Below are 10,895 nucleotides of genomic sequence, written 5' to 3' on the forward strand. Positions count from 1 at the left end.
GCAGCTTTGGCAGGGTGCACGGCAGGGTGAGAAGCTGCTCCAGGGCAGGCTGGGATTTGCCGTGGTGACAGCATGACCCAGAGCCAGAGAAGAGCCTTGATCTGCAGCCTGCATCCTCTGGGCAGGGGCATGTAGGCAGTGTGTTGCAGCTCTACCCTGGATCTTTGCAGTGGTGGCAGCGTGGTCTGGAGCCAGGGTAGAGCTGTGATCCACTGCCTGCACGCCCCTGCCTGGAGCATGTCGACTGCAGAGTGTGGCTCTGCCCCAGCTCTGGACCACTCTGTCACTGCTGCAAGATCCCAGCCTGACCCCAGAGCAGTTCCTCACCCTGCAGTGTGCCCTGCCAGCATTGCTGGGGCAAGTCTCCATGGAAACTCCGGTCCCATGTTATCACATCTTGGCTGCTGCTGGGGTCTCCATGGAAACTGGCCCCAGCCACACAGGCAGGGGCTGCTGGGAAATGGAGTCCAGCTGCTGGGTGGATCTGGCATTTTGCCCACCCCTGGCCTATGGTCAAGCGTTTGATTTCTGATGTTGAAAATGATCTTTTTTTTCTGTTCAATGAAACAGGTCTGGAAGTCTCTATCAATGTTACAATAGTCAATTTTGATAACGAGTGGATACAGATGACATGGGCAGCTATTGAAAATTTTCCTGGCAAGAATGTGACTTTCCTCTATCAGTAAGTACTGATAATAGCTATTATTTTCCTTCTGTATAAATATTTTCTTGGTAATTTTGAGACATGCTAGACAGTCCAAGATGGGTGTAGCTCAGAGTTCAGCAGTGTTTATTAGGCAGACTGCTAAAAACATCTACAACCTTGTCTTGTAAGATGTTGATGTACCAGGTATGCACAGCAGGAGAGCCACAAAGGGCCCAGTCCTTGTTGTAGAGCCCCCTTCCCTGCCATCCACACTGAGGCATACATGCCAAGCAGAATATCTTTGTGTGCTACACTCTGATACCTGTGCCTACCCCTGGTGTAGCCTATACTGAAAATTGAAAGTGATATTTCATTTGAGGCAGGCAAGGTTCTTTGGGTAGATGGGATATCTTTTATTAGACCAGCTAAATAGTTTTGAAAAAAGTTATTTTACAAGCGTTTGGGCACAAACCCTTCTTCAGACATTGGGAGACTCGGCTATTGTTCTGAGTTCTCCAAGGTAGAAATAAGCTAAAAGTGTGACAAGAAGTCTGTGAAAATGTAAAAAGGTGGATGTTTGGAAGACAGTGAATAGAGATAGGAGGGGAGATCGGGGAAGGTGAGGGGGAAATGTGTGAAGGAATGCAAATGGTAAGTTTCAAGCAGGTACCTGATGAATCAGATTTCAGGCAGGTTGTAATGTGTCATAGATCCAATGTCTATATTAAGTCCATGATTTTTTGTATCCAGTATATTTATGAAGTGAAGTTCATAGGCTCTTCTACTAAAGGTGTTTTGTAAGTTTCCTTTGAGGATTAGAACTGAAGCTTATCATTTGATTCCTTTACACATTCCCCCCTGCCATCTCTATCCATTGTCTTCCAAACTTCCATCTGTTTACATTTTCACAGACTTGTCATGCTTTTATCTTCTTTTCTACCTTGTTAAACTCAGAACAACAGCAAAGTCTCCCAATGCCTGAAGAAGGATGTTTGTGCCCAAAAGCTTGCAGAGAACGTTTTCCAACTATTTAGTTTGTCTAATAGAAGATATCACATCTACCCAAAGAACCTTGCCTGCCTCAAATTAAATATCACTTTTAATTTTCAGTATAGGCTACACCAGTTGTCCTTAGAACAACATGGCTACAACCAACAGCCCTGCAAATTTAATTTGATTCACCGAACACATACAATTGTTCATGTTTCTTCCATAGTCTACATTCATTTCCACAAATCAACTGAATACTTAGTAACACTTGAACCCCTTAGATGATGACACCTGTACTTTTTCCCCCTCATATTAATTTCAAGAGAGCATTACATGATTAAGCTTGCATACTTCTGGCTTTAGCCCCCTTTTCCTTATAAGCTATAAAGTAAACAGTCGATGTTATACTGGTAAGTGTAAATGTAATATATATAACTGCTTTGGCTGAATGATAAATTGGCCAAGATAAAGTTCCTTCAGTTCCTTTGGTTATATGCGATAACATGTTTAGTGGTATAGAGTTGGAAAAAGCATCTTGAGAAAAAAAATGAAGATATAATAAATCTGTTTGAATACATACTTCCCTTGATAGGAGAGGCAATATGAAAGAGATGATAATCTCAAAATGTGAGAGGATTTGAGATTTGGATGCTGGCAGAAAAATCCCAGCCATAATTAAAAGTTCTTCCATGCAGCTAGCATTTGGGAGAAACATTTTAAAAAGTTAAAATGTCAAAAAGGAATAAATTCATTTTAGCAACAGTTATATTAATTTTCTTTTGTTACTTATAGATATGACAAAGACCCTTGGAAGCAATGCCCCAGCTATTTACTGGACCAAGGTTACAATGATGGATGTCTGTTTAAGACAGAGAAGCCATCCCTTGCCATCTCTATCAAGGATAAGAATGGAAGTGAAGAACTTTTCCACAAAAAGCTACAAACCAATTTTTTTAGTAAGTTTATGATCCTCTTTCATGTATTAACTGATGCATTTATATATATACACATACCTACATATTTATGTAAAAAAATAAAAATAAGCTTCAACTGACTTATAAATAAGGCAGGACAGGATGGTACCTTATAGTCTAACTTATTCATAGATTTATAGATGCTAGCGCCAGAAGGGACCTCAGCAGATCATTGAGTCTGACCCCCTGCCTAGGCAGGAAAGAGTTCTGGGGTCAGATGACCCCAGCCAGATGCCTATCCAGCCTTCTCTTAAAGACCCCCAAAACTTATTCAAATAGGCATGAATTGTCATAGACTACAGCCTACTTTACCAACAGGGATTCTGGTTTTCTCTGATACAAAAAAAATCCCCAATTTTCAGTTAAAAAAATAACTCCAAATCTACATTTTCCCATGATTAAAATGAAACATCATTAATTTATATCTATATATCAGTGGCACTTCATTTAAATGACAGAAAAATGTGGATTTCGGGTTACTTTTTAACTGAAAATTGGGGATTTTTTTAAATAAGAGAAAACAAAGATTCCCGCTCATCAAATGCTACCTCTCTTTTCCTTAAAACTACTTACACTGATGATTCCTTGTCCAGATCCTGAATGATAATCTAAAGATAGTGTCTTTGAGGGGTTCAAACAGCCTCCAGACCATATCTCATTTCTGTTGAGTTTTTGTATGGAGTTGCTTTGGAAGCACGTTTGTTTCCAGCCCCTTGACCCACAGATTTCAAGTTATCTCATTGTTGGCCTTTCTTTACTGATTTTTTAAAAAGTAATCCAGTTCATTTCATAGTCTCTATTAATAGGATCTGGGAGTTTCTGATAACCTCTGAACTATTCCAGCTATCTAGGAGATTTGGAGCCAAACTATGACCTTTGGTCTCACTTCAGATAAGACTTTTGTTCTGTGATAAACATTGTAATTTTGGTGCTCTCTTATGCTTTCTACATGTAGCACACTATAGGATGTTTCTTGATTTTGTTTTCATGAAGGTACTTTGGGGCTTTGACAAGTGTGATGTTTTGATGTGGATAATTATTAGGAATATTAAGTTAAATCAATGGTTCTCAACCATTTTAGGCTCATGGCACCCCTCCACAACTCATGTGAAATGAGTGGGACCCCAATTCAATAATTAACTTAGTTTGCTGCACTTAAATCCTCACCAGGGTGAGGGTGGGGGAGGAAGAAAGTTTTAAACGTTTAGGAATTATTAATGCGTTTTACATGAGTAGATGTCTTTTATATTTGGTGTGCAAAGACTACTATGGAACAAAAACCTATAGAGTATGAGGAATACATACTAAATCAAGTACAATTAATTAAACTACATTTTTGCTATAGAGCTTCACTGGGTGTTTCTTCTAAAACTGTAGGAGCCTTCATGGAGAACTATTTCTGTAACGATAGAACGGAGCTAAATTTTCTGAGTTTATTCTCAGATTTATAAAAAGCTTCCTGTATCAGTTGGGAAAGTTACTTTTGAGATTTTGAGAATACTTTTTCTCTATTCTCCATCCCTTGTGTGAGTTAATAATACCCATACCTTTCAAGGAGCATTGTGAAGTTTCCATTATATGTGTTAAATCCTCAGAACCTATAGTGATGGGTGTTAAGTAGTTAAATTTCTTTGCAGATTGCACTGATCAAAAGACAGTACTTTAAGAAAGAGTATTACACACTGAGCACATGGCAAATTGTTGCCATGTCCTGCAGCCCTACAACAGGCCCCTGCCACATCCCTGTCACCTGACCACCCCATGGTGACCAGCCCTACTACAACTGGAGGGGCTTTCACTCTTTGGTGTTCCAGGCCATTGTGGACCGCTGCAGGGCCTTCACACCTGAGTGCCAGCTGTGCGGTCAGTGCCCATGATGCCCACGATGCTCACATCTTCTGGAACTCCACCCTGCCAGCCCTTGTGCAGAGTGGCCACTTCATGCCACTGGTGCTGGACCTGCAGCTGGACACTGTAGTGGTCCCACCCCTCCTCATAGGAAACCCTGCCTACCCACTCCTGCCCTGGCTCATGTGGCCCTACACTGGCTATCTGGATCCCCATCAGGCCCACGTTAACCAGTGCCAGGGCCAGACCTGCACCCTAGAGTGGAGTGTGCCTTTGACCTCCTCAAGGGCCACCGGTGCACCATCACTGCCAGCCTCAAGTTGCTGAAAACAACCTCCCAAGTCATTGCCACAGCCTACGTGCTGCATAACATCTGTGAAGCCTGGGGGGAGTTCTTATGCAAGGCCTGGATGGAGGAGACACAGCTGGTGGAGGATGCCTGGCAGCGAGAGCACCTGCTGCAGTGCCAGAAGCAGCAGCAGTCACCCCGCCACTGAGGCCCCAGGAAAGCCATACATCTGCCAGTGGGGGCCAGGGCACTGGGTGCAAGAGGCTCTGGCTGACCACTTCCTCCTGCACTCCCTGCTGTAGCCTGCCTGCACCACCACCCATTGACCCCCACACCCTGCCTACCCCCAGCACCACCCTCACTGCAGACACATCTCAGAAGAACAAGTTTTTATTCCCCTCACATCAACTAGATCCCTCCTCCCTTCCTCCCTCTCCACCAGAGCCCCCCTCCCAAACACCTTCTTCCCCATGAAAACTATTTACAATATGCTTTGTGCACCATCCTGGGGTGGGGACTGTGGGGGGGGTGCACCTAGGGAGCAGAGCCCGGGGACAGGCAGCCAGCCCCCGCGCCTCTGCCCATTTCCCTGGGGGTGTATATGACATACACACAGTGAGAACAGTGGGTTGGGGGGGCTCACCCAGGTGTGACGGTGGCCAGTGCCCCCTGGTGCAGATGGCTCCTCCTCTGTCAGCCTGTGTCCAGGGTCAGCAGGGCAAGTGTGGACCTAGCCCCGCTACAGGCAGCTCCAGCTCTGTGCCCACATGGAGCTGGGGCAAGCAGTGGGCCTGGGCCCAGGTCGGGGGGCGGGGCTGGGTGGCAGTGGACCCAGGTCAGAGCCTTGTGTAGGAGCTCCTGTATGCTGGAGGCTACATCATCTGCCTGCCAGGCCCATGTATACCAGCTGGTCCTCTGACACTGACCAGCCAGTCCAGGAACAGGGTCCTGTGTAGGGTCCTCCTTTGGTAGAGCCGGTGCATCTGCAGGGCCCCGGTGGTGGGTGGCAGTGACCATGAGGCCCCATCCCAGCTGCCAAGTGCAGCTTCTCCCCAGCGTTCAGCTGCAGGGCCTGTAGATCTTTGGGAAAGAAGCTGTTTCTGTGAGTTTGCAATATTTCTGAGATAAGATGCTCTGTACCAGAGGCCATGCACTGCCTGACCTCAGATCAGGGGTTGGGCATGCACAGATGCCCAAGAGCCACAGTAAGTCAGCCAGGCAGGCCTGGGCCCAGGCCCAGGCCCAGGCCCAGGCCCAGGTGGGCAGCAGCCAAGCCTCCCATCTCAGCTCACTCTCCTGGGGCCAGCAGGCCACTGAGTGTTGGCTGCAGGCAGGCTGCCTCCCCTGTGCCATTCCTGGGGTGGGACAGACCAGGCTCCTGGCAGCACCTGCTGCTGTGGTTCCAGACCCCACTGCCCTGCATCTTATCCTGCAAGCCAACCACTGTACTATGCTGCTGCCCAGCCCATGGCACCCAGAGTCAGTGGGAACAGGGCTCCTGGATGACTGAGATGAGGAGCTTCACATTCTTCCACCCTCTGTTCAGGAATTTTCTCTGGGGAGGAACCCTGGAGCCAGCCCCACCCCTTCCTGCCAGCTGCTGCTGCGCCCCAAGCATGCGTCTGATGCACATGCCACAGGTGCTGCGCAAGTTGCTGTTTGCACAGACCAAGTGGTGCCCAACCCACTATGCCCTGCTGGTGCTGATGGCCATGGTATCCTGGGAAAACCTGTGCACATGTCACAGGACCCTGAGCTCTGAGCCTCAATGGCGCAGGGGGAAAGCTTAGGTTGTCCTGAACCCTCTGCTGCCATCTAAAGTGCTATCTGTGGCTGTGCTCCACATCCCTGCCCCTGCAGCCAAGAGAACATTGCCGCCAGCATTGACACATTCCTCAGCATGTGAGAGGCCTGTGCCTGCCTAGCTGAGGGGGCGTGGGATGCTCAGTAAAGTTTTGCACTGTTTTCCACCTCTGTACATGCTATGCGGGTGTGGGGGCTAGGGCCAGGAGAGCATGGCAGGGCCAGGCAGGGAGGTGGGGCAGGGGCTGGGGCCATGGGACTGGGGCCAGGGGCCAGGGCAGGGAGGGCCCTCCCCACAGTGCAGGGCTTACCATGTGGCTGGGGCTGGCATGGGTGGCAGCTCAGGTTGGCCTCAGCTGGCGGTGATGACATGCATTTCCAGGTGGTGTCCTCAGAAGGTGGAGCATGGCATGCAGACAATTGGGCAAATCCAGTGCTGACTTCCTCGTGTTTGGGGGCAGGGCCCTCCACAGGCTGATTTGCCCCAGGCCCTGCACCCTGCTTGGGTTGCTTCTGCCTGCAGCACCTGCAGGCTCCAGGCAGGCTGCTGGGGGGTGGACTGTGGGTAAGTGGAGCTGGCCCTGGTGGCCAGAAGCTGGCTGCAAATGGGCCCAGGTGCTGACAAGCCTGGCAAGGACCTGGCTCAGCCTGCAGGTGTGGAGGCCAGAGGCCTGTCAGCCACGTGGCACTGCAGTGCCAGGCAGTGGCATTGGGGTTCAGGCAGACTGGAGTGGGTACCCTGCAGCCTGCCCAAGGGGACATAGGGACCTGGCATGGCCTCAGGCTCTCTACATATGTGTCCTAGGGCTCAAAATGCCTGCAGGCATTTAAGGGTCTGATGCTGGGGCTTCCATAGAGCCAGCCCAGCACTGGGGCAGGAGAGGCTCCCAGCCTGGAGCCCTGGGGCTGGCTTGAGGCTGGCCCTGTAGTAGCAGGCCTGACCAGGACCAAATTTGTTTCCAGTTGGTATCTACATGTGTGTTACTGAGCAGTAACTAATTGCAAGTAAATTTGCTACTTGCATTTGCAGGTACCACATTTACTCATGATTAGTGTCATTATCTCCACAGTAAGCATGTGTTTGTGTAGATGTGTGTACTTAGTGCATAGTGAACTATGCTACTGTGCAGTTAAGCAACTTGTGCATATGCACCCACTGATCAGTCAAACTACATGCCCATGGTAATCTGGAACAGCAAGTTGTCATAACCCAATGATTTTTAGTGCCTTGGCACATTGGAATTTTCCCACCACATGGAGCTTTCTTTGCATGATGGATTTCTCAGCTGCACAGAGAAAACCCCGGTGCAAAAAAGTTCCTGCCGCACGTATGCAAATTTATGTCCCACTATTGGTCAATTCTAAATTATTCCTACCTGGCAGCTAGCGATTGGTTTGCTAGCCGTATAAAAGGTTAGAGCAGTTTCCGCCCAAGTTGGAGGACTCCACAACCGTCTCGTGGGGAACTCTAAGCGCGCTGTGGAGCCTAGCAAACTCCGCGTGTGTCTTGGAGGAGAACTTAGGGGCCTGATCAGCCTTTAACCACTCCCCGTCATCGTGAAAATATTGACGTACCCCCGTGTTGAGCGCTCGTGGAGTCGTACACCGACGACTCATCTCGGTTCGGTTCGAAGAGAGATCTCACCCCTGTGTATTTGTGTGCAACTGTAATTCAAGCAAGTTTTCTTCCTGCACTGCGACCATCGGCAGTGTAAGTAAAGCTTTCTTTATACAACCAATACACTTCCGTGCCTAACTCTATTCCATCGTGGAAAATACCCACCTGACGGTCCGGGCTACTGGCCATAGCCTTAGACCGTCCTCGGCTGCCACACAAGTGAGTGGTATCTTGGCTCTGAATAATATTACCCATATCTTGGATCTGAATTATATTGTAATGTAGTATAGTAAACCGATCAACTATGGAAACGAACTTTCCAAGAAAATGTTTATGGCAACATAAAGGTCAAGCAAATAGCTCCCTTGTACCACAAATGCCCAAAATGGTCATGACAAAATGGGCAAGGCAAATGTGGTAATAGTTTCTGCTGCTTTATTGTGCCAAATATCTGTTTGCTTTATGGTGTGAGAGAGCAGGCAGCCCAGACCTGTCCACGCTATCCAACTGCCCCAGGCAGGTGCTCTGGAGCTTGAGGAGCCTAATCCTGTGCATACCAGGAATTTCGGTTTACAGAGACATGTCTTAGAGATTTTGTGGGGTGCATTTCTATGCAGGAATTTCAGCTTTCCATCCTTACAGAGATGCACTCTGGGAATTTCTGAGACACATCTTAGTAAGTAGAGAACATATCACCTACTGTCTCATAGGATCAGGCTCCTGTCTTTTGACAATGGGCAATGTGTGTTTTACACAATCCAGCAGATCTGCTGGCAGAACACACCTCATCACAGCTGATCCACTTCATTTGGTGACATTTATTTATCTCCTAAGTTTTCAAGGAAGACTGTAGGAGAAGGGCAAGAGTCCGAACTGGGATAAAGTGACTAATTTGGAGAGACCATTATGTAATTTATATCTGTTTTTCTTTTCAGTAAAACCTAGTCCACCTGAAAATGTAACCTTCCTTTGGAAAGACAATAGAGTTACTGTCACCTGTAGCAAACCAAAGACATCAAAGCGGTGCTTGAAGCTTGAATTTCAATACAGAAGCAAGTTTGATACGGAGTGGCAGGTGGGTAAAATGTACAATTCTCATTTGGCATAGGTGAATGATGGGAGAAGCACCTCCAAAGAAAAAGAAGCATTGTTTTGTTCAACAGATCCATCCCATGCCATAAAAACACACTTGACAAAGAGTATAATTTGCTAGAATCCTCAAGCTCCATTGTGTGGTGCAGGTCAGCATTTCAGAGAATGGCTATGGTGCCAGTGAGACAGAATTTACTGCATACACCCAAGACAAGAAAAGAGATAAGGAAAAAAGGCCAAACATTCAGAGGAGGGGAGCTACAAAAGGAAAGGAGAAAATTAAAAATAGGAGAGTAAAAGAAGACACACAAGAAATAAGATATGCAAAGGAAGAAATAAAGCAGTACTCCAGACATTTGATTTATCTAAATATTTACCATCTCTTCATGTTATTTAATTGAATTGTTTCTTCCTGGATTCATACATCACTTGCATGAACTTTTTATATCAAAACTAATTGTGTTTATTGCTAACTACAGTTAAAAATTGTTGCATATGTATGTCACATGAAGCAGTCCTACCTACAAAATTACTCAGTATTCGATTGGTCTGAACTAAGACGATTCATCCAATAGCTAGATTTCCCCAAAATTAAAGGGAAGAGCAAAACAATGGTATTGTTTGTTACTTTTGCTATAGAAATGGCATAGTGCAATACTCAAAGGCAGTAGTTCTCAGTATTTTTAGACTCATGGCACTCTGCTGTAATTTTCCTCAGTTTAATGACACCCATTTAAAAAACTAATTTAAATCATCTTTTGTCTATGGAAAAGAACAGAGAAATTCTTCTGCCGGAAAGAACTCAGAAAGACCAAAGCAGGTCAGAACATTTTTTGATACTCTGGGTGCATCTACATGTTGCCCGATGGTGAAATTGTTACTGCACCATATGCACAATGCATGGTTATTTTTAGCAGCTACCCTGCCGTAGCAGCACACTGTAATGGGGGAGTGCGCTGCTATGGTGAAGTAGCTGCTGATCATGTGTAGACACTGAGGAACGTTATGTCACTGTAGTGCGTGGCTACAGGTGATATAGTGTCACATCTTATGGCTTCCTATATGGAACATGAGGTACTGGGATGTTGGTACACCCAGCCATGCTAATATTAAGTAGCATCTTAAAAAGATCTTATGCACCTCATTTGAGAATCACTGCTCAAAGATAAAAATATATTGGCAGCCGTAATTAATTATCACATATCTTCCTCTGAAGTCTAGAAAATCTCCGTGTTGTAGTCTTGAAGATCAAGGATTTGATCCAGAGAAGTGCTACTCCTTCCGGGTCAGACTGGAAAGGCTATATCCCACCTGCAATGTAGTTCATTATGCCAGTGAATGGGGAGCTGTAACGTTTTGGAGTAATGGTAAAATGTTAGGTAAAGTCTTACTACATTTCATATTTTCAGTTGAAATAGTTAACTGAGAAGGGAAGGCTGGGGGATTCATTGTAAGGTGGTATACTAAAATAACTTATGCTCTACTCTGTATTTTCCTAAGTGTCTCCTACAAGCACATGCTTGGCCCATGAAAAATACATTTTGAAAGATTTTTTAAAAGTCTATTACAGTAACATTCTGTGATCCCAAATGAACGGAGCTTTAACAGGACATTTGAGCACCCTGAGTGGCAGGC

At 46.3% G+C, this 10,895-nt stretch overlaps 1 protein-coding gene across 1 annotated transcript in view; it reads left to right on the forward strand.

Annotated features, from left to right (window-relative positions):
• The first annotated feature begins 586 nt into the window (after positions 1-586).
• Positions 587-10,895, forward strand: part of LOC106723045 (cytokine receptor-like factor 2) — an 18,233-nt gene continuing 7,924 nt past the window's right edge. Inside the window, exons 1-4 of the mRNA XM_025193408.1 lie at positions 587-682; positions 2,429-2,592; positions 9,104-9,243; positions 10,477-10,639. Coding sequence (XP_025049193.1) covers positions 627-682; positions 2,429-2,592; positions 9,104-9,243; positions 10,477-10,639 — 523 coding nt within the window. The 5' untranslated portion in view covers positions 587-626. The remainder of the gene's footprint in view (positions 683-2,428; positions 2,593-9,103; positions 9,244-10,476; positions 10,640-10,895) is intronic.

The sequence above is a fragment of the Alligator sinensis genome, unplaced genomic scaffold (genome assembly GCF_000455745.1).
Source record: "Alligator sinensis unplaced genomic scaffold, ASM45574v1 scaffold144_1, whole genome shotgun sequence".
In the NCBI taxonomy this organism is placed as follows: Eukaryota; Metazoa; Chordata; order Crocodylia; family Alligatoridae; genus Alligator; species Alligator sinensis.